Below are 24,300 nucleotides of genomic sequence, written 5' to 3' on the forward strand. Positions count from 1 at the left end.
GTCGCTCGCCCCCGTCAAGGACGGAGCGGGAACACACGCTGGAGCTGGGGGATGGGCCAAAGGAAACGCCGTCCTTCGGGACACGGCCGGACCGAGGCCTTCTCTCCCCTCCCCGATGCGGGGCGCTCCTCCGGGGAACGGAGACCTTGTGCTGCCCTCGCGTCCTGAGGCCGTGCTGCCGGGGGTGTGGCTCTGACAGCCTCTGCGGCCTCGGCGTTCCCTCGAGCTGGCCCGCCACGAGGGTTTTGCCAGACCCCACGGTGAGGTGGGAAACAGCCCCGCCGCACCGGCTTCGTGACCTCAGACAGGCCCTTCGTTCTCTGAGCCTCCGTTCCCTCGAAGGGAAAATTGCAAAAATAGCAGGGACTTCACAGGTGGCTGTGAGAGTGCCAGGACAGCGACTGGCACGTGCCCTCGTCCCTGCCCCACCCACAGCCTGGGGCAGGAGCCCGAGAAGCGAGGCGCGTGGGTGCTGGTCTCGCAGGAGCCTTTCCGGGCCGCCGTCTGGGTCCGCCCCGCCCGGAGCCGCCTGACCTGTGCTTGTTTCGCAGGGCAGGGAAGGCCAGGATGCGCACAGCACGCCTCTGCACCTGCTCACTGTGTGGGACTGGTCTGTACAGTTTGGATCCAGAGCCCAGACCTTGCTCCAAAACCCGCTGTACGTGGAAAAACCCAAACCAGACAAAGGCCAGCGGAAAGGAACGCATCTCAAAGTAAGGCCCCCGTGCCCGGCCCTGCACCCGCCGCGCGTGTGTGGAGGGACAGATGTTACGCTGGGGCTGGGACTGTCAGCAGAGCTGGGAGCAGGGGGCTGGATCCCCTGCAGGGGGCGTGCAGGAGGCAGCCTTCAATGATTCTCTCCTCACTGCTGTTTCTATCTCTCTCTCCCTTCCTCTTCCTCTCCGAAATCAGTAAAAATATATTAAATAAACAAAGAGACAGACAAACCAACCAAATAAGGGTTAGGCCCTGCCATCGCTGAGGTCCCTTACCCCTGGCCTGGGCAGGTTTGTGACCCTAACTCTGCTGTCACCAGAAGTGTGCGTGTCGCCACCAGGGGGCGCAGCGCACAAGCGGAAGCTAATCTCTGGCCATGCTGTGCAGAGCTCGGAGTTCTGGGCTCACGGGCAGGAGAGAGGGTAGCAGTGAGGGGACAGCCACCCTGGGCTGAGGCCTGGGCCTGGGGCCCCTCCAGGGGCCCAGCAGCAGCTGGGGTTGTTGGCAGCTGGTCCCTCTGTGAGCCCTGGCCTGGCTCACCTGGGCCCAGGCCACTGGAGGATGGAGCCACCGCCCACACGGAGCAGCCAGGCTCCCGCCTTTAGGGGCGGGGAAGACGGGACGAGCAGGGACTGGGGATTGGCCTGACTGCCCTCCCCTTTGTGGGGTCTGCGGGGAGCAGTCCCGGCCAGGAGCCAGAGCCAGGCGATGCCATGTAACTGGCGTGTCCCCGAGAGAACGGAGTTCCTAACTGGTAAAGTCAGACACGCCCTGTTCTCCCAGCGCTGTCTCAGCCCCCCAACAAGCACCTGCTGGGCTGCAGGGAGAAGGACGGGAGGAAAACAGGTGAACGCTCTCACCTTTCCTCCTCCCGCCACTTGTCGGAGCAGAGCATCTGCCAGTCAGTCAGGTCCTCACATGTCTTCGGCCCCCACCTGACTCGTCCGGAAGAATCTTTTTAAAAAAAAATATATCTTACTGATTTTTTACAGAGAGGAAGGGAGAGGGTGAGAGAGTTAGAAACATTGATGAGAGAGAAACATCGATCAGCTGCCTCCTGCACACCCCCTCCTGGGGATGTGCCCGCAACCAAGGTACATGCCCTTGACCGGAATCGAACCTGGGACCTTTCAGTCCGCAGGCTGACGCTCTATCCACTGAGCCACACCGGTCAGGGCCAGAAGAATCTTTCTGACTTGAGCGTAAGCTCCCACTGGCCGCCTGGAAGCCACAGTTATTCCATCGAGGGTGGGGCCTCAGGTGGTTGGCGCTGCTTCCTCACGGGGGTCAGAGGAAACGCTGGTTCCCCAGATCTTCAGCCGGCGTAGGGGACACCTGCCCTTCCGAGGTGCCGAGTGCCCGTGGCGGCCCTGTGACCGTGGGGCGGGGGCGGCTTCCCTCGGCGTCACAGCTGCCTTCGGCCCGGCTCCGACGGGGGAACAGGTAGCCGCGAAGCCGCCCTCAGAGCATTTTCAGGGGTCGGCACGCACATGGCAGTTGTGAGGGCTCGTGACTCGTTAGCCCAGGATTGGGCCCCTTTCTGGGGTGGGGACAGCGGTCCCTGTGCGGTCGGGCTAACCAGACTTTATTTGTGTTTTCTCAGCATCAGCGACAGCTCTCTTTGCCGCTTACCCAACCTAAGTCATCTCCCAAAAGAGGATTTTTCAGGGAAGAAACAGATCATTTAATTAAAAATCTTCTGGGCAAGAGAATTAGCAAACTGATTAATTACTCGGACGAGCTGCAAGACAACTTCCGAGAGTTCTATGACAGCTGGCACAGCAGGCCCGCCGACTACCACGGCCTGCTGCTGCCTCACATCGAGGGCCCCGAGATCAGGGTCTGGGCCCAGCGCTACCTGCGCTGGATCCCAGAAGCCCAAATCCTGGGCGGTGGCACCGTGGCCATGACCAGCAGACTCCTGGGCCTGCTGGAGGAGGTGCGGAGCTTACAAGAGAAAGTCAGCGAGAGGGACCACCAGCAGCGGGCCCTGCGGGCGGAGGCCCCGGCCCTGCCGCGCAGCTCGGGGCGCCTGTCCTCGCTGTTCCCCTTTGCCTTGCTGCAGCGGCACTCCTCCAAGCCCGCGCTGCCCACCAGCGGCTGGAAAGCCCTGGGGGACGAGGACGATCTGGCCAAGCGAGAAGATGAGTTTGTGGACCTCGGCGAAGTGTGACCTGCGGTCGGCGGCGGCGGGAGAGGAAGCCCAGGACGGACAGGAGGCCGCACGGCCACACGCTGATCTGGACTGTGTCACCCGGAAGCCATCCGGGAGGAGGGCCCGTGGCCCAGAGCTCCCCGGGGAACCGGGCCTCCGGAGGAGAGCTGGCTCTCTCCTCACGGTCCTGGGAGACGATGCGATTAAAACCGTCTCCCTAGTATTAGTCACTGTTCCCGACGCAGAAGTATTATACGGAATCGGCCGTAGCTGGTTTACTACTAAGAAGGGCTTTGCTCAGATGTTCTTGGGTCGGTTCTTTGTGCAGGTCCTTTCGGTGCCGAGATGACTTGTCCAGTTTCCCTAACGCACCTCAGTCTGGGGCAGGTTCAGCTTCGTGTGATGCGAGTGGCAACTGGGAGGATTCAGGTAGAGGCATTGCGATGTACGGCACTCACGTAAACATGCCCCGCATCATTCCTCCCTGCATCGCTTGCCCGTGGGAAGCGGAAGCAAGCCCTCCCGGGTCACCATCCTGCGTGGCAGGCCGTCCCCCTCCTGCAGGGACTGTCACTTTGTGTGGGGGTGCTGGGCCCGCCAACCACGCCACCCTTTTCCACGTGCTGATGCCTCCAGGTCTGCCTGCTCCGGCCACTCGCCCCGTCCCTCCATGCTGCCCGTCTGCGGTGCACGTGGTCCCGGGGCCGAGCTGCTAAAGCTGGTGGTGACACTGGGGGACTCTGTAGTCTGCCCAGAGGCGCTTCCGTTCTGGAGGCTCAGCACGTGCGGGGGGTGCTTGGCCTTTTTCTGGCGGCATGCCCAGGCCTCAGAGCGTTAGTGACGGGGAGCCCTCAGATGGCTTCCCCACCTTCCCTGTCCCCGGACAGACTGATGAGGATCCCCTCTGGCCGTGGCTTTCCCCGGGAGGAATTAAGCACAGACATCAGAAGTGATGGCTATCCGATGGTGCCTCAGCGATTTAAAAAGCCATAGAGAAACCTCCTCGCACCTGCTGTCTAAACGGCCTGGATTTTCAGTGCAGGAGAGTACCCTTCGCAGGGACCAGAGTTTCATTCTCAGCGGAACCCCGTTAAACCACGGAAGGGAGGGAGGGAAACGTCTGAGGTTGGGGTGTTTCAGCTGGAATGTTTGCCTTCGAAGGACGTTTGCTGTCCGGGGCAGACCCCAGTGTAGTGCAGGTTCAGAAACAGCTCCGTTGGTCCCGGGCAGTGAGAAGTGTGGAGTTTCTCGGGGCGCACGGAATCGTCTTCTGTCCGGACCAGTGACTGCTTGGCGCGCTCCCCACTCGTGTTGACACGGGAGCCAGGCTGGTCTGTTAAGACGACCGAGGCTGGGAGGAGGGCGGGCCCCCTGCATCGGGGGGCAAGCGCACGGCCAGCCCCGGTTGCCCGAAGAGTCCCCCCAGTGAGGTCGGTGCAGGCTTGCAGGAGCTTTCACCAGTGCCCTCGTTCACTGGCCACCTTCCCACGCTCTGGGCCTTCGCGCCCGAGCACTAACCTCCACCTCTCTGCCCCGGCAGCCTCCCGAGTACACGACGGAGCTGTTTTTGTTACCCTTATTTTACCGTGAATATTTATACCGTGGCCTCTTCAGATCTTAGGATCTTCGCAATTTTCATTCCAGAAACGCCCGGTGCGATGCTTTCCACTTCACAAAGTATGGTTTAAAGGCACAAGGTCATGGCCCTTGTCATAGCAGTTGAATGTGCATTGAAATATTTTTCTATGACTTTAAAAGAATTCAGTAGAAAAATAAGCTGTTATAACATGGAAGGTCATGACAATTTATGTATTTATATTTGACATCAGATTTCTATAAACTTGTATTTGTGTACAGAATTCTCAGTGGGTTTATATGTTGTGACGTTTTTATTCACAGTTGAAATGTGGGTCATGCTTAGCAGTTCAGACTGAAAGGAGACCGTTCGCTTTAAATGCTGCGCTGTGCACGGTTGGAGTGGACGTTAACTCGCCGTGTATGTACCCCGCGTTCGTTTATACCTCCAGGTTTCACACTGAACGTAAATTAGCTTTAATTACACGTAAAACTTCTGGGCCACATCTGTATAAATGTGCGTTTTATTTTTTGAACGTACAATGAGAGTTTACTTGTATCTCACTGCGCCCTGTCTGATTGCAGAAATTAAAGCACAGTTTACCAGCAATACATGCTCAGTGTGGTTGGTAAAACATGGGACAGTTCCTTTCACACATTCTGCGTGTGTGTGTGTGTGTGTGTGTGTGTGTGTGTGTGTGGTTGGAGGTGGTGGAAAATCAGTAACCAAATATTTAAATTTCACGTGGTGACAAGATACTGTGACGGAAAACAAGCAGGGAGGAGGCTGTTGGAGAGGCGAGGGAACCGTTTTAAATCTCGCAGTGAAATACCGGCCTCTGCTTTGGGGCTGCTTAGGATGCGGGTTGTGTTTTCTGCTGGAAGGGCTCTGGGTGAGGGACACCGTCAGGGGGAGGCCTCGGGCTTCCTTCCCGAGGGGGTACCCGAGCAGGCGCTGCCCAGCCGCGGGCGCAGGAGGCCTTGTTACCACCGCTGGACAGAGGCCTGGCACCTGTGTGTGGGGAGAAGGTCCATTCCTCTGGCCTTTCCTACCTGCACCCTTTCCCTTCATCAGGACCAGAGGAAGTCCCCTCTCCTTAGGTCACAAAGCCAGACCGGGACGCCCCGGCTGCCGCCACATCCTCGCGCGCCTTCACGTCTGTTGTTTTATTGAATTCCCGGGAGGGGCTGGGGCCTGCTGATGAGCGGGCTCTTGGGCGGTTTCCCACGTGGGAGTAACTGCTCCTGGCCTGGGGCCTGGCCATGGCTCCTGGGTTTCTTTTCCTTGGCTTCCAGGTGAGGCGGGGAAGGACGGAGGGGTGGGAAGAGGGGGCATTTCCCATGGGGGGGAGGGGGGGCGGGAACAGGCCAGGCGGGGCGGGGCGGGGCGGGGCGGGGCCCCTGTGCCACCTCCAGTCCTGGACGGGTGGGCAGGGCGAGCCTGGACTGCAGCAGCTTTCCAGGCCCCACGGGGCTGTGGTCCGTGTCGCTCAGCAGGAGGAGAGTCTCCGCTGTACCATGCCCCCTGGGCTCTGGAGCGTTTAGAAAGAGCCCTGGCAGGACAGAGCCCCCAGGACCGTCCCCTTCGCTGTGCAGGGACAGGGCCTAGTGACAGGCCTTCCACACCCTCCTTCCGCAACCTCCCAACTCTCTCTCTCTCTCTCTCTCTCTCTCTCTCTCTCTCTCTGTATATATATATCGTCCTTAAAATCTTAGGGTGGGGGTAGGAATGTGTCTCATGCTCAGCCCCGGGTAATACCAAGGAACCGGGACATGTCTTTTCTACGCCGAGAAGCCATTTGTCGGTGTGGCGGTTTTGTGTCTTTAAAGGCACAGGCATCTTGGTCTGTTTTGTGGTTCAGGCCCAGGTTCTTTCTTCTTCTTCTTTCCTGTTGACCCTCCCGTCTCCCTGCCTGCCGTTGGCACTGAGAGCAGGTGGAGTGTATATTACCTGGGAGTCTGTCCGGTAGCTGTTGACCTTCTAAGGAAAAGGTCCCAGTGTTGCTAGACAGCCCGGGTTTTAAGCCCCGTTGTCCACAGCAAGTTATCGCTATGGACACTTCTTGCGCCTGCTGCAGAAAGAAAGTCGCCAGAGACCCTCAGACTGCAAACCAGGGACCATCAGGCTGGCCCTGCCTGCCTGCGCTCCGCCGAAGAGGTTCCGGGCGAGTCGGACACTCAGAACCCTCTGGACTGGCTGCCTGCGCACTTGAAGCTGGGGTTCTAGTCTGCCCGTCACTAACCATTGGGTTCCTTTGCTCCCCTAGGGAGGCCTCTTAGCACTGCCCGACTGCTTGCATCACAGGCCTGGTTTGGAGAAGCATCATCGCCACCTGATCAGATTAGGTCCATCAGGTCAACCGATTGGACTACATGGGTCAGCTCAGCCAATTGGGTTAAGTTGATTAGATTAAGGAATTTTGAGAATGAGGAGAGAAGCGAGAGACGAGAGGAAATGGAGAGAATGAGGATCGACTAGCCAATGAGCTCGGCTCTTCAGAGGACCTCCATCGGAAATCCCGGCAGCATTCCCTGTGGTTCCCTGGGAAGGTCTAGGCACTGCCAGCGGCTCCCAGATGGGGGCGCCCTGGGATTGCTTCCTCTTCGCCTCTTCCTCGGAGATTCCTGGGGTGGAGGGCTTCACAGCTTCTCCAGGGTGAGGGTTAGGTTAGGGTTATGGATAGGGTTAGGGTTCGGGTTGGGGTTAGGGTTAGGGTTATGGATAGGGTCAGGGTCAGAGTCAGGGTCAGGGTTATGGATAGGGTCAGGGTTAGGGATAGGGATAGGGTTAGGGTTAGGGTTGGGGTTAGGGTTAGGGTTATGGGTAGGGTTAGGGTTAGGTTAGGGTTACGTTAGGGTTAGGGATAGGGTTAGGGTCAGGGTCATGGTCAGGGTTAGGGATAGGGTTAGGGTTATGGATAGGGTTATGGATAGGGTCAGAGTCAGGGTCAGGGATAGGGTTAGGGTTAGAGATAGGATAGGGTTAGGGTTTGGGTTGGGGTTAGGAGTAGGGTTATGGATAGGGTTAGGGTTAGGTTAGGGTCAGGGTCAGGGTTAGGGTTAGGGTTAGGGTTCGGGTTGGGGTTAGGGTTATGGATAGGGTCAGGGTCAGAGTCAGGGTCAGGGTTATGGATAGGGTCAGGGTTAGGGATAGGGATAGGGTTAGGGTTGGGGTTAGGGTTAGGGTTATGGGTAGGGTTAGGGTTAGGTTAGGGTTACGTTAGGGTTAGGGATAGGGTTAGGGTCAGGGTCATGGTCAGGGTTAGGGATAGGGTTAGGGTTATGGATAGGGTTATGGATAGGGTCAGAGTCAGGGTCAGGGATAGGGTTAGGGTTAGAGATAGGATAGGGTTAGGGTTTGGGTTGGGGTTAGGAGTAGGGTTATGGATAGGGTTAGGGTTAGGTTAGGGTCAGGGTCAGGGTTAGGGTTAGGGTTAGGGTTCGGGTTGGGGTTAGGGTTAGGTTAGGGTCAGGGTCAGAGTCAGGGTCAGGGTTAGGGTTAGGGATAGGGTTGGGGTTAGGGTTATGGATAGGGTTAGGGTTAGGGGTAGGTTAGGGTTAGGTTAGGGTCAGGGACAGAGTCAGGGTCAGAGTCAGGGTCAGGGTCAGGGTTAGGGTTAGGGTTAGGGTTATGGATAGGGTTAGGGGTAGGTTAGGGTTAGGTTAGGGTCAGGGTCAGAGTCAGGGTCAGGATCAGGGTTAGGGTTAGGGATAGGCATAGGATAGGGTTAGGGTTGACTGTCAACTACGGGAATGCTAAGGAGCCACAGTACCACCGTGGCTTTGGAGGGACTCCATATCAACGTTGACATTTTTCAGAAGTTCACAGCCCTGGACTAACCTTGAAGGATTCTCCAAACAAACAGGATTGTCCATGGTCTGTTTGGGCTACATTTGGGGCTCCCTGAGGAAGTGGACAGAGTCCATGCGTAAAGCAAGCCTGGTAGGAGTGTGTTGGGAAGGGTAGTGAGCGCCAAGGCTAGTGTTGGCATGTGAAACTGCACTCCTCATTATGAGCGTGTCGTGGAGGAGGGCCTGGGTCTACATGGGGCTCTGTCACTCAGAAATTATAGAAATATGGGCGGATTACGTCATCTCTCTCTCTGCATCTCAGTGTCCTTATCTTAAAGTGGGGAAAACAACACCAAATTTATAAGCTGTCTTCTGGATTAAGCGGAATGCTGGGAGAGTGTCTGGCCCAAAGAATGTAAAACATCCAGAGGGAACCCTAAGATAAAGTCTGGACTTTGGGTGGTGTGGCCATGTGGGTCCGTTCTTAGTAAAAAAAGCAAAGAAAATAGCACTCAGGGAGTGGTGCTGATAATGGGAGAGGGTATGCATGTGTGAGAGTAAGTGGTTCATGGGAAACCTCTGTACCCACCTCTCAATTTTATTGCAAACTTAAAACTGCTCTAAAAAATTAAGTTTATTTTAAAAGCACAGGTGAAAGAGTGAAAGAAAAGAAAAAAGAAAGAAGGCAGAAAAGAGATGTACAATAATTCAAAGAAAAAATACTTTTCCTAATAAATTTAATAGAGCAGAAGTTCAGACACACTTGAAAAATAATTTCAAGATATTCTTATTAAACATTCCCCAAAGAATAATTTGTGCTTGGCAAAAAAAAAAAAAAAAAAAAAAAAGATTGAACGTTACTTACTTGGCAATGTCGTTGACTTAGATGTTATTTCTACATACAGTTTCCAGACATTCAAATCTCACCCTGTGAAATTCCCTTTAAAAATAACTGTCCGTAAAATTACAGAAGTGGTCCAGGTGTTACCAAGTAGCAGCTGGTTTCAGAGATTAATCAGACTGTCCAACGTGAGAAGTTCATGTGCGATCTTTCGGGGAAGAAGGGGAATCTGATGAAATAAAGCACCGTAAGAGGCGTACATGGGATCCCAGGGACCTGAGCAGTCAGCCCCGCCCCAACACGTGTTCCATCCTCATGCCGACCACGTGTACTTAGGACCCCTGCTGCCACCTCTGTAAAAGCCATTTCGTTCGCTCAGTTACAATCCATTGTATGTCCTCCACCAGGAAGCCCTGAAGAGAGGCGTTTGTCTTTCAGTCCTCATTTGATTTCTTTCTTTAAAAAAAAATAAAAAAAAAAAAAAAAAATATATATATATATATATATATATATATATATATTTTATTGATTTCAGAGAGGAAGGGAGAGGGAGATAGAAACATCAATGATGAGAGAGAATCATTGATGGCTGCCTCCTGCACGCCTCCCACTGGGGATTGAGGCGGCAACCTGGGCATGTGCCCTTGACTGGAGTCGCACCCGGGACCCTTCGTCCGCAGGCCAATGCGCTATCCACTGAGCAACACCGGCCAGGGCCGCATTTGACTTCAGAGCTCATGTCTGACCAGTTATCAAGTTCTAAAAATGTTTAGGCAGTCATTTCTTACTTCCTGTCTTCAGCCTCAAGCTGGAAGGGAAAGGAAATTCTAAATGTAATGACCACAGTTCAGTCATTTGCTTATGGATGGAAGAAGGTGCCTCTGAATTTAAAAATAGCCCTTGCCTGGCGTCTGGGGATCAACATCTATTCCCGTCTCAGCTACGAACTCGCCCTGTGACATCAGATAAGACACTTCCCCTCTGCTCTGGGGGATGGTGGGGGAGTGGGCGGCATTCTAAAATACCTTTCCGTCTAAACCCTGTGATTCACTTCTCAGATGAGTGCCTTTCTTTCCATCCCCACTGCAGCCCGTCCACGCAGCGGTCCTCAAACTTTTTAAACAGGGGCCAGTTCCCTGTCCCTCAGACCGTGGGAGGGCCGGACTATAGTTTAAAAAAAAAACTATGAACAAATTCCTATGCGCACTGCGGGCCCGGGATGAGTCGGCTGCTAAGCAGGACAGGCAGCGGCCCCCGGCGGGCCGGACAAATGTCCTCGGCGGGCCGCATGTGGCCCGCGGGCCGTCGTTTGAGGACGTCTGAATAGAGGCTCGGTCACCTTGTGGGTTTGCATTCTGCCCAGCCCCCGCAGCTCTCGGCCCTGCACTCCACCTCGGACCTTCCTCACGGACTGAGCTCCCCCAACACCATCCTCCTAGTTCCTGTCTACCTAGAGGGCTGGCGGTGTGACCCCCATAAGGATCTCTGATCTGGAATCAACCTCTGGCTCCCGTGGCCCCGGCGCGCTCATAACACAGAACCCGCACCCGGCTTCCTCCCGGCCCCCTGTTGCCCTGCCATGTACGTCAGCCTCCAACCGAACCCCCTCCTGGTTCCTGCTTCCACTCATATTTCACACCCTCCAGAGTCCATTCGGGTGACCCCCAAGCAAGCACGGTCCCTGCGGCTGAGTCTCACGCACGGGAGGAGACCTGAGTGTCCATCGCGGGCCGCGGGCTCAGGGAGACAGAGGCCGCCTTGCGGGGCAGGGTCCCCCGCCCTGCGCTCCCTCGGTCCTGCTGAACCGTTTTCAAAGAGCAATGAGGGGTGCCCCGGCCCAGGCTGTGGGGGTCCTGCCCATAACTCACTGGCACCGGGCATGCCCCCGGCGGCTTGCTGCTGGCACCTGGGGTTCTCTGGGGAGGAGCAGCCCAGAAGGAGCCCTCAACAAGCGCAGGGAGGGTTTGAGGATACACACCCCGCTTTCCGTGCCCCTCAAGTAGCACAAATCTGAGGAGAGCTCCCCACAGCCCCCCGGAGGGCTCCAGGGCCCCATGGGGAACCTGCCCAAATGTTCCCCGTATTCCCTTCGCTTTCTGCCCATCTCATTTCCCTGTCAGAGCGTTGGGAGGTCAGCTTCCATGTGAACTGCTCACACCCAGACACGTGTACTGGGGTCTGCTTCCGAGGAAGACACAGGTTTTCTGTATATTCGGTTGGTTTTTCACCTTTTCCCTTTAGCCTTGGTTTGATTCACATACTTGAATCTTTTGAGAAAATTACAATTTCGTTTATCCTGGCAAGTTTGCTGATAAGTATTTGTGCATTATGTTCTCTTACAAATGAGAAAGTTTCTAATGTAGGTTCTTTGTTTCCATTCCTCATACGGTACTATTTTTTACTTCACCCTCCAGGTTTTATTTACCGCGCTTATAGGAATATCTAATTTGTTGTTCTTTTCAGTGGATTATCTTTTAGTTCTGTTGATCATTATTTCTGATTTTGGGTTATAATTGTTTTAGTTACTTTTGTGATTTTTCTATTTTATGAATTTCTACTTTTACCTTTAGTAGTTCTTCCTCTACGGTCTCTCAGTTTGCTACATTTATAACTTTTTGAGATAGTTGCCAAATTCATGTATTCTCAATTTGCCTTTTCTTTTAATTAATGGATATGAAATTATACATTTACATCCAAATATTGATTTAGGACCACCAGTTGGGACATGATGTGCCTTTTTAGTTTATTAGTGTTAAACATTATTAAATCTTCATTGTTATTTAGCAATGTGATATTTTATTTCCAAAATTACTGTGTTTTTGTTTCTTTTTTATTGAATTTATTGGGGTGACACTGGTTAACAAAATTGTACTCGAATCTGCCATCTTGACCTTGAAGTCTATCTAATTGATTCTTAAATAGAAAATGTGATTAATTGGCATTTCCATTCAATTTCTTGAACTGCAAATGCAATTGTTTCATTTGGGATCAATTTTCCTGAGCAGTTGAGGGAATAGTGTCATCGCTCGCATGTGAAAGTCGCCCAAAGGATTTCTATAAAAGTTGCTGATGGTGACTTTGTTGTTTTCACCGGGAATGAATAGCTGTTCCCCCCCGCCCCAGCGATACTACTGATGTAGTTCTGTGGGAGGCCTTGTCAGATGCTTAGCTCTGTTAGAAATGGCACCTGGGTGGATGCCCATGGCTACGTTAGGAAGGGAATGGTATTCGTGTGCCTTTACAAAAGCATCTTTTATAGCCAAGCAGGAAGAAAAATCACTTACTCTCATAATTTGCTTTATGTATTGCTATTATCATTGTTAATTGTAGTATCCAAATAAAGTGTTTATTTCTGAGGTCTGTTTAGTTTAAGTTTTCTCAATTAGTAAAATTTATTACCCTGTCTCAGTAAAATTTATTTCTTTCTATTAAAATTTTATAAACTTGATTGGATAAAGGGAATGGATGGATGACCAAAATACCTAATGGTGGAGATGCTGGTTAAGGTAATGGCTTGTTTTCTTTTTCATTCTATTGAGATGTTAAAATTCAAGCTGTTTTTTCTTTCTAAAATGAAAAAAGACTTAAGGAGTTCTAAATCTCCTTCAGCTAGACATAGCACCTTATATCGCTAACAATTTTGAATGTGTTTTGACAGATTTTCTTTCTTTGCCATCTAGATTATAATATAGAGTTTCATTTTATAGCACTTAAATATTATAGTCATTTTCAGGAAGAGAAAAAGTTACCATAATCTAGCCCCCTTTATACTGTCATGCATGAATCATCTAGAAAATTTTAGGAATCCATCCAACTGCATTTCTCATTAAAAAAAAAAAAACTCCCATATCTGCATACTATGCCAAGAATTCTATGTGTGTAGTTTAGAAAATTGAGATAACTAAGTAAAGCAAAACAAAAGAAATTAAATAAAGCAGGTTTTGCAGTACCATCGAATAAAGCAAACTTTATTCAAATGCATTTCCTTACATAACATTTCCCAGCATTTTACATAATATACTATGAATAATATATAAAGTAAATCTTCATATATAAGCCAAAAAATCTATATTCTATTGTCAAATGGTCTCTATTCTATTGTCTATAGAATCTGTTCTATAGAATTCTATTCTACAGAATCTATTCTATTGTCTGGCTGCAAATGATAAGAAATATGTTTCCTTTCCTCATCAAGACTAGAATTTTTGCCCTAAACCGGTTTGGCTCAGTGGATGGAGCGTTGGCCTGCGGACTGAAGGATCCCAGGTTCGATTCCAGTCAGGGGCATGTGCCTTGGTTGCGGGCACATCCCCAGTGGGAGGTGTGCAGGAGGCGGCTGATTGATGTTTCTCTCTCATCAATGTTTCTAACTCTCTGTCCTTCTCCCTTCCACTCTGTAAAAAGTCAATAAAATATATTAAAAAAAAAAAAGACTAGAATTATTATCCCAAATATAACTGGAGTTGATTTTTAAAGAGGTAAAACAAATAGTTTATTTATGGTTACATTGTATAGTTATTTAAACAGCCTAGCTTGTGTTTATTGTATTTTCAAATCAGATTTACACACATTTAAAAACGGGTTGTGTGATTCAGCGACTAGATCATTTGGGACAGAAAAGTTTGTTCTTGAGCATATGTTTCTTCTGACACTTGACCTTGAAGTCAATCTAAATTTTCTATAGCAAAACAATGTTATTAATTGATATTACCACTGAGTTACCTGATGAAAGTATTATTGGTCTACCTGTGTTTCCTAATTGTTTTTTATTTTTAATATTTTGTCATGGCTTGATTATCTTAATTTATTCTCTTGAGAATATTGTTACTTTTTAGGTTTTCAAATTTAAATGGCAGGTACTTAGTCATTAAGTTCTTTTTAAATTTTCTAATATAGCTTTAGTTTATGTCCCTGTTTTTATTTTCAGTGAAAATGGTTATCATTTGCAACGTGCAATAAAAAGAATTACTTTGGTTATATATTAGAATATATTTAGTCTCTTCCAATGGTGTCATTGACTCTTTTTGATCTTAAAATGTTCACAGTCTTTGTCATTTTCTTTTTTTAAAATATATTTTATTGATTTTTTACAGAGAGGAAGGGAGAGGGATAGAGAGTTAGAAACATCGATAAGAGAGAAACATCGATCAGCTGCCTCCTGCACACCCCCTACTGGGGATGTGCCCGCAACCAAGGTACATGCCCTTGACCGGAATCAAACCTGGGACCTTTCAGTCCATAGGCCGACGCTCTATCCACTGAGCCAAACCAATCAGGGCTGTCATTTTCTATTATAAAGTGTATTTATTGAAATTACCTTCCTACTTATTGAATGCCTTCGGAGGTCCAGATGAAAAGATGTGATGGTAGAGCAGTTTCACTTGTGGTACATCCAAAGTGTGGATTTGCTCCCAGGTGAGTATAACTTCTGAATGCATTACTGTTTTTTGCCAGTAATAATTTTTTATAACAATGCATTCGTAATTGTTTGAAAATATCATGGTGTTATTCCAAATGGTTTTCTCTTGACATCTGTGAGGACAATGACACACGAGGCACCCTCATAACAGGGCTTCATTGTCCTCTGGGTCATAAGACTCAAAGTGAGACTGTGGTCAGGGCTGAAGAGGGAAAAACAAGCACGTAGATTTACAGTCCTGGAAGTCTGACCACATCCACGTTGTTTTGCTCAATGGAAAAATTATGCAACGAAAATGCCTGGCGGATGAAGGCTGGAGGGAAGCAAAGAGGAAGAAGGGGAGCACAGAAAGGGAGTTGGTGATTCCACGTAAAGTCTTTAAATGGTACTACAGGGTTTCTCTCAGTCGCTCGGGCTCTCTCTTAGAACACATGTCATCATAACGTCAACAAAATGATAGCTCTGCGATTGACAAAGGAGAGAATCACACTTCACCGCTTACAGGCTGTTTTCAACCGTAAGCACAAGGATGGTGGGCCCAGCCGGCATGGCTCAGTGGTTGAGTGTCGTCGACCTATGAACCAGGAGGTCAAGGTTCGATGACTAGTCTGGGCACCTACCCGCGATGCGGGCTCCATCTCCCATGGGGGCTGTTGTGCAGGAGGCAGCTGATCAATGATTCTCTCTTATCATTGATGTTTCTCTCTCTCCCTCTCCCTTCCTCTCTCTGAAATCTATAAAAATAGCCTATCTAGTAAAGAGGGAATATGCTAATTGACCGTCACGCCCTCACAAAGATGATGGCACCCACAGCCAATAAGAAGGGAATATGCTAATTGACTGCCATGCCCTCAAAGATGGCGGCACCCACAGCCACAAGATGGAGGCGCCCAGTCCCCTCAGCCCCGCCGGGGCAGCAGGTGCGCAGCACGGCCGCTCCACGCGCCTGCCCCCCGAGTCCCCCAATCCCCTCAGACCCCCAGCTGCCCAGGGCCGGCCCGAGGTGCAGGCAAGCCTCGGATGGTGGATGCCCAACTGCCCAGGGCCGCCCGAGGCTCAGGTAACCAGGGCCGGCTGAGGCTTGCGCTGCCGGCAGTGGCAGTAGCAGAGGTGTGATGGGGCGTCACCTTCCCCTGATCGCCGGGTCACCTCCCGCCCCTGAGGGCTCCCGGACTGTGCACCGGGCCTCTAGTATTTTATTTTATTTTATTTTTAAATATATTTTATTGATTTTTTTAACAGAGAGGAAGGGAGAGGGATAGAGAGTTAGAAACATCGATGAGAGAGAAACATCGATCAGCTGCCTCCTGCTCAACCCCACTGGGGTTGTGCCTACAACCAAGGTACATGCTCTTGACCAGAATCGAACCTGGGACCCTTCAGTCCGCATAATATTTTAAATAAATAAATAAATAAATAAATAAATAAATAAATAAATAAATAAAATAAAAAGAACAAAGCCTGTGGCAAATGTGGAAGCCATTATGCACTCAGCACAGCTTTGCCTCTGACTTTGACTTCGCTCTATCTTTTGTTGACAGAGAAGCTGCTGGCTAGCATTGTAAGCACATACATACCCTATGTGCTTGCATGCAAATGGGGGTGCCTTTGATCTTGAAACAAAGCGTGATCCTGACATTGTGACAGACTCCTCATTTCATGCTTTTATAACTACTCTCCAGTAAGCATTTGAAACACTTTGCAATCTCAACATACTATTAAATACTCAACATATTTTAAAGCAGCTTGACATTCCCAATGACTTAGACTTGAGCTGTAGGCTTTACAGATTACGTGGACATTGAAGTCACCTGTGCTGTCGTCCAAAACAGTGTCTAGAGTGGTTGTTTAAAAATATAAATCTTCTTTACTTCCCAGCCTACATCCTCTAATGGTTTCCCAAGGCTAACGTCCCGAGCAAAACCTTAATAAGGCCCCATACACCAGCCTGCGACCATCTTCTAGTTCTTTCAAAGTTCCACAAGCCCAGGTCCTCGGCACCTTTGTGTTGCCTGCTTTTTGCTGAAATGTGTCCGCCACCCTTCCAGCCAAGACCTCCAGCCTAGATTACCGCTCATCAAGGTCCCGGTATTGGGTGTTGTACCATTTGTCACAGCTTGGCATTGAGTGAGGATGAATTAATAGCCCCTGTTATAGATTGCACTTATCAATTTTACTCCCCATGTTATCCTCACAACCTCGCATTGTACGTGGGATCGAGTAGGTGCTCAAGAAATATATATATATATTTTTAAATATATATTTTTATTGCCTTTTTTTTTTTTTTTTTTTACAGAGAGGAAGGGAGAGGGATAGAAAGCTAGAAACATCGATGAGAGAGAAACATCGATCAGCTGCCTCCTGTACACCTCCTACTGGGGATGTGCCCGCAACCCAGGTACACGCCCTTGACCGGAATCGAACCTGGGACCCTTCAGTCCGCAAGCCGACGCTCTATCCACTGAGCCACACCGGTTAGGGCAGAAATATTTTTGACTGAACGGAATGAATACACGGCACAGCAGTTATAGCTTTCTTCATACCGACGAAAAATATATTACAATCACAAGCAAACAGAACTCCCATCGTGTGTAATTTACACGGGTGAATCTGAGCCCCGTCATGTCCACAAGGAGCATAAAGTTAAATCTTCTGAAAACGGTGGGAGCATGTGCTCTGTTCTCTCCACCGTCCCTGGAATTTTTAAGTTAAATTAGAAAAAAAAAAAAGCTACTGGGCGGCACCTACCTTAATTCCTCCAAATTAACTAACACGCTCCCTCTGTCCACTGCTGCGTGTACAGGAACTTGGCCGTTACAAACAGACTCAGGTTTAAAATCCTCATCTGTTTCTGGGAACTGCGTATTAAGTCACACGTAACAAATGAAAATAAGGGCTCCACCCACGTTGAAAGTTTAATTTGAACACTCAGTTCTTTATGAAAGTCTGCCGTATAAAAATAATAAATCTACATACGCTGCATACATCTTATTATTAACCACTGTCTTTTCCTTTGACTTTCAGAGTAAATGTGGGCGTGGAAAACCTCTGTGTTATCAAGGCCCTAGCTGCTAGGGCCTAGCCCAGTGGTCGGCAAACTCATCAGTCAACAGAGCCAAATATCAACAGGACAACGATTGAAATTTCTTTGGAGAGCCACATTTTTTAAACTTAAACTTCTTCTAACACCACTTCTTCAAAATAGACTCGCCCAGGCCGTGGCATTTTGTGGAAGAGCCACACTCAAGGGGCCAAAGAGCCGCATGTGGCTCGCGAGCCGCAGTTTGCCGACCACTGCCGGCCGCACCTGGGGCGTTGGCAGCTGAGGAGGTTGTTAAAGGCATCCGGGCCTCAGTGCCTCTTCACTTGCCAAGACGTTCATCGTGGGAGACGCTGTGGGGACTGCGATGAGCCTGCGTGTGTCATTCGAAGGAACAGAATAACTGGCCCCATCTGTTTACTAAGCGGAAAGGTTCTAGACACGTCCATGGCCACATTTAGAAACAAGCTCTGGTTTGGGGGAGGAAACTTGACCTTTCTCTTTCTCTCCGTGGCAGGGGCCATCTGCAGTCTGATTATATTACCCTCGAACCACCTTCACCTTTAACAGCTGCTGCCGTGCCGGACCAGCTGCCCCCTGCCCCGCGAAAGGGAGAGCTGAGAGCCTCACGCTGGGGCTCCCGCAGGAGCTCGCACCAGTGCCTTTAGCTCTGCCCTTGAATCCCAAATGCAACCAGACTCGTGTGCATCCCCATCTCACGCAGCCCAGAGCCCCTGTACCGTCCGGCTCCAGGTCCAGAAAGGACGGACTCAGCGCCTGCTCTAGTTCTGGGGATACTAACAACCCTCAGCAGGTGCGCTGGGGCTGAGTACTTCCCAGGCCCAAACCCGCTCAGACGCTACTGTTGTCTTTCTTACTGTTTCATTTTCTGGCGAGCAGGCTGAAAATGCAGGTTGGTATATTTAATTTATATTTGTGTACAAAGTAGTTGGGTTTTATGACAATATAGTACTAGGAACCTTAACCTCACCTGCATTTTCTAAAGTTCTCTTAAAAATGTGTTGCTTGGGGGGATTTGTAACCTAGAAATAGTTTATAACAGACATGAATTTACTGCAAGTTGCAGAATGCTGGCTCAGTCTTTCTGAAGCTTTATTGTAATATTAGATATTAAGAAAACTCGAGAAGTAATAATATATTAAGACATTTCTTCACAAATATTGGCTGGTGCTACACTTGAAAATAAACGATATAGTAATAAAATACATGATCTGAAGAGTTTGCTAAGCATTAAAAATATTACTTATGTGAAGAATAATGCACAGAAATGTAAATTTTATGCTACTTGCTTTAGTTAGTAATACAGTAGAGTAGGAAAACATTTAACACATATTAATATTTATAAGTCTAGAAATGAAAAAGTTTACTTAGTAGGCCAAGTTTCCACAAAAGCTTTTATTACTCTTATTGAGAAAAAACGATGATAAACGTTCACAACTGTAATCACGTAAGCTCGATCGACTTGACTACCTTGGTTCTGCTGGCGGAATGACTTTATTATTGTGGCTATGTTGTTTGCACATTATTGGTGAAGTGTGGAATCAGCTAAAAACCACAGACAACCGTGACTTTTTTCCAGGATTGTAGAGCTGGGTTTATGAGTCTCATCAATCTCGATGCCAACAATCCACAACATGCCAGTTCCTTAGTGAGTTTTCCAGTTCAGGGCTCCTGTTTATACCCTAAACATCTGTCATGTTGCTGCATGGTCTTTCTTTTTAAAGAGAATATATTTTTTTAAATTTAATAAATCTTTATTGTTCAGATTATTACAATTGTTTCTCCTTTTCCCCCCATAGCTCCCCTCCACCCGGTTCCCACCCCACCCTCTGCCCTTACCTCCCCCCCACTGTCCTCATCCATAGGTGTATGATTTTTGTCCAGTCTCTTCCCGTGCCCCCCACACCCCTTTCCCCCTGAGAATTATCAGTCCACTCCCTTTCTATGCCCCTGATTCTATTATATTCACCAGTTTATTCTGTTCCTCAGATTTTTAATTCACTTGATTTTTAGATTCACTTGTTGATAGATATGTATTTGTTGTTCATAATTTTTATCTTTACTTTTTTCTTCTTCTTCCTCTTCTTAAAGAATACCTTTCAGCATTTCAAATAATACTGGTTTGGTGGTGATGAAATCCTTTAGCTTTTTCTTATCTGTGAAGCTCTTTATCTGACCTTCAATTCTGAATGATAGTTTTGCTGGGTAGAGTAATTTTGGTTGTAGGTTCTTGCTATTCGTCACTTTGAATATTTCTTGCCACTCCCGTCTGGCCTGCATAGTTTCTGTTGAGAAATCAGCTGACAGTCATATGGGTGCTCTCTTGTAGGTAATTAACTGTTTTTCTCTTGCTGCTTTTAATATTCTCTCTTTGTCTTTTGCCCTTGGCATTTTAATTATGATGTGTCTTGGTGTGGTCCTCTTTGGATTCCTTTTGTTTGGTGTTCTGTGCGCTTCCTGGACTTGTAAGTCTATTTCTTTCACCAAGTAGGGGAAGTTTTCAGTCATTATTTCTTCAAATAGGTTTTCAGTATCTTGCTCTCTCTCTTCCCCTTCTGGCACCCCCATAAATCGGATGTTGGTACGCTTGAAGTTGTCCCAGAGGCTTCTTACACTATCTTCAAATTTTTGGATTCTTATTTCTTTTTGCTTTCCCGGTTGAGTGTTTTTTGCTTCTTTGTATTTCAAATCTTTGACTTGATTCTTGCGATCCTCTAGTCTGCTGTTGGGTCTCTGTATAATATTTTTTATTTCAGTCAGTGTATGTTTAATTTCTAGTTGGTCCTTTTTTATATCCTCGAGGGTCTTGTTGAACTTATCGGCCTTTTCTAGAAAATTCTTGAAAAACCTTATAATCGTGGTTTTGAACTCTATATCCAGTCGTTTGTTTTCCTCCATTTCTTTCATTTGTGATCTGTTTCTTTGTCTCTGCATTTTGGTTGCTTCCCTGAGTTGGTAGGGTAGTGTTGTGTGCTAGGTTTCCTATATGGGCCAGTGGATCGGCCTCTCAGTTATCTGAGGTGGACACACTTGGTGCACCCCTTTGTGGGCTGAGTGCATAGTCTTGGTGTAGTTAAGCCTTGATTGCTGTTGGTACACTGGGAGGAATTGACCACCAGGCCAATTGGCTGTGGGGACCCGCTGTGTCTATAATGGAAGAACTGCTGTGTTGGAGACACGCTTAGGGGGTAGGACTTGCTTCAGTGGGGCTTTGGTGCTCACTGAGTCTGCCTCTTGAATGTGTCACTTATAGATGTGAGTAGTTGAAATCTGGTGTCATCTCACACTGACCACTAGATACACTGGCTTCTGGATCTCCAATGGGGTGCAGGTCAGCTACTGTCTGAGGCCACCCAGCAGGAGTTACAGCAAGAACTACAGTTTTGTCCTCTTTGCTTGGGGTTTGGAGGTTTTGGAGCTGTCTGACCAGAGCTGCAGTTTGTTTGGTTAAGCTGCGATAGGGCAGGCCATTTATATGCAAAAGCCACTGCTCAGAGCTTGGGTGGGTTTGTAGATTGTGCGGGGCGGGGTATCAGAGTCACTAAGCTAGGGCGTGGCTAACAGTGATGGCTGCCAGTCAGCCGTCTCTGCGTCTCCGCCTTTCCAAGTCCCCGCGTCCCGCACCCCAGCGCAGTAAACAATGATTGCTGGGCGCACCTCTGCAAGAAAGTCACCCTCACTTTCAGACCTGATGGCAGACAGTCCAGCTTCTCCCCATAGGAGTTTGGGTCCCCAGCATCTCCCCAGAAACTGGAGTTCAGAGTAATTGGGAGCTTGTCTCCCTTTGGGTTGAAAGAAGCAGCGCTCCCAGTCGCCCGCCGCCAGCCCGATTCGCGCGTCTCCGTACCTCAGCTTTTCAGTGCTTGTGCACGTCTCAATGCTCTTTTCTCTTTTCTTCTAGTTGTAGAACTTCCACTCAGCCAGCTTTCCCGTGGTTCTTGGTGATAGACGTTTTGTCTTTTAGTTGTAGTTTTGAAATTGTTGTGCGAGGCAGCAGTTTAGGTGTTTACCTATGCCGCCATCTTGGTTTCTCTCCAAAGAGAATATATTTTTTTAAAAATATATTTTATTGATTTTTTACAGAGAGGAAGGGAGAGGGATAGAGAGTTAGAAATGTAGATGAGAGAGAAACATCGATCAGCTGCCTCCTGCACACCCCCTACTGGGGATGTGCCCGCAACCAAGGTACATGCCCTTTACCGGAATTGAGCCCGGGACCCTTTCGTCTGCAGGCCAACACTCTATCCACTGAGCCAAGCCAGTTAGGGCAAGAATCTTTTTTTATTTTATTAATTTTTTAGAGAGAAAGAGGAGGGGGGCGGGGAGAAAGAAACCTCCACTTGTTGTTCCACTTATTGATGCATTCATTGGTTGATTCTTGTATGTGCCCTGACCAGGGATGGGACCTGCAGCCTTAGCATGTCGGGACACGCTCTAACCAACCGAGCTCCCGGCCAGGGCTCCTTGGTCTTAATAATCAGAAATGTTAACTGCCTGAGCACCGGTGCTATTCGCCGCGGAGGCACCTGAATTGGACTTCACCATGGCCCAGCTGCTAGTTGTCGTCTGTTTCAGTCCTTTGTTTTGCTGTACCAGGAAACACCAAAATGAATATTTTCCAGCAAATAACTCCTTAAATTAAAAAAAAATCCTTACCCAAGATTGTATTTCCATTGATTTTTAGAGAAAGTGGAAGAGAAAGGGAAAGACAGAGAGAAATATCGATGTGAGAGAGACACGTTGATTGATTGCCTCCTGCTCGCACTCTGACCTGGGCCCAGGCCGGGGGAGAGACTGCAATCGAGATACCTGCTCTTGACCTGAATTGAACCCGGACCTTCGGTCCACATGCTGACACTCTATGCACTGAGCCAGACCAGCTAGGGCCAGCAAAGAACTCTTTAGAAGATTTATTTAAGTTTGTAAGTAAATTTTTCCTTTTGAAATCAATTTTATTTATTTATTTAAATATATATATATATATATATATATATATATATATATATATATATATTTTGTTGATTTTTTTACAGAGAGGAAGGGAGAGAGATAGAGAGTTAGAAACATTGATCAGCTGCCTCCTGCACACTCCCCACTGGGGATGTGCCCACAACCAAGGTACATGCCCTTGACTGGAATCAAACCTGGGACCCTTGAGTCTGCAGGCCGCTGCTCTATCCACTGAGCCAAACCGGTTAGGGCTTGAAATCAATTTTATTGAGATATAATTGACATATAATAAAAGGCACGCATTTTATTTTTTATTTTTGAATATATTAAAACTTTTTATTTCTCTCTCTCAAAATTACTACCAAACATTCTCTAGTCTAAGAGGTACATTTTAATATTCCCTTTAAAATATTCTAAAATTGGAATGACTTAAATTTCTTTTATTTATTTTTTTTATTATGTATTTTTTATTGATTAAGGTATTACAAATGTGTCCTTATCCCCCCATAGTCCCCTCATCCCCCCAGTCCTGCCCTCACCCCCACCCCCTGTTGTCTGTGTCCATTGCTTATGAAAAGGCACACATTTTAATTACACAGACCAATGAGTCTTGACAAACGTACACTTCCACACAGTCACCAATACAAATACAGGACATTTTCATCACCTGAGCAAGTTCCCTGGCGCGCATTGCTGTCCATCCCACCTTGCTCCCACCCCCTCTGCCTGGCCCAAGGCCACTCGTCCACTTCTCATCACCATATATTACTTGGTTTGTTCTAGAATGAGATATAAATCAATCCTACAGTATGTATGCTTGTGTCCAGCTTTTTTGGCCCAGCGTAACATTTTTTACATTTATCCACATTGTCCGTATCTGTAGTTTGCTCTTCATCACTTCACTAGGCAGTATTTCTTTTTCTTTTTTTAAATATATTTTATTGATTTTTTACAGAGAAGAAGGAAGAGGGAGAGAGAGTTAAAAACATCGATGAGAGAGAAACATCAATCAGCTGCCTCCTGCACACCTCCCACTGGGGATGTGCCCGCAACCAGGGTACGTGCCCTTGACCGGAATCGAACCTGGAACCCTTCAGTCCGCAGGCCGATGCTCTATCCTCTGAGCCAAACCGGTTAGGGAAGTATTTCTTTTTTTAAAAAAATATTTTTTACTGATATCAGAGAGGAAGTAGAGGGAGGGAAACATCAATGATGAGAAATCATTGATCGGCTGCCTCCTGCACGCCCCCTACTGGCGATCAAGCCTGCAACCCAGGCACGTGTCCTTGACCGGAATCGAACGCGGGGACCCTTCAGTCTGCAGGCCGACGCTCTATCCATGGAGCCAAACGGGCCAGGGCTGGGCAATGTTTCATTGTATGAGTTTGTTTAGCCGTTCGTGTGTTGAAGGGCATTTGGGTTATTTCCAGCTGTGGGAGATTAGGAGCAAAACTGTTATCAGCATTCTTACCAAGTCTCTTAGTGGACAGAGGTCTTCATTTTACTCAGGAGCGGAATTAGACGCGGGGCCATAGGGTAGATGCGTGACTCAGTTTATTGGGAATGGCTCACCATTTTCCAAAGTGACTGTATCATTTCGGTTACCACCAGCAAGGCGTGAGCGTCCCAGGAGCTCCACCTCCTTGTCCACACGATCACGCCGTCCAGTCTGCAGGACCGTGGGCCAGGGGACCACGCAGCTTCATGCCTGGGAGATGGCAGGATGTCTGAGCTCAGAGCACAGTGAGAGGAGACTTCTGAACCGTGAGATCGCAGGTAAGCAATCTCTG

General features: G+C 48.5%; 1 protein-coding gene across 1 annotated transcript in view; it reads left to right on the forward strand.

The window, feature by feature from the left end:
• Positions 1-5,057, forward strand: part of MTMR12 (myotubularin related protein 12) — a 53,143-nt gene extending 48,086 nt beyond the window's left edge. The window contains exons 15-16 of the mRNA XM_080682470.1: positions 552-713; positions 2,321-5,057. Coding sequence (XP_080538596.1) covers positions 552-713; positions 2,321-2,890 — 732 coding nt within the window. The 3' untranslated portion in view covers positions 2,891-5,057. The remainder of the gene's footprint in view (positions 1-551; positions 714-2,320) is intronic.
• The last annotated feature ends 19,243 nt before the right edge of the window (positions 5,058-24,300 follow it).

Source organism: Plecotus auritus, assembly GCF_963455305.1.
Source record: "Plecotus auritus genome assembly, chromosome: 7".
NCBI lineage: Eukaryota > Metazoa > Chordata > Mammalia > Chiroptera > Vespertilionidae > Plecotus > Plecotus auritus.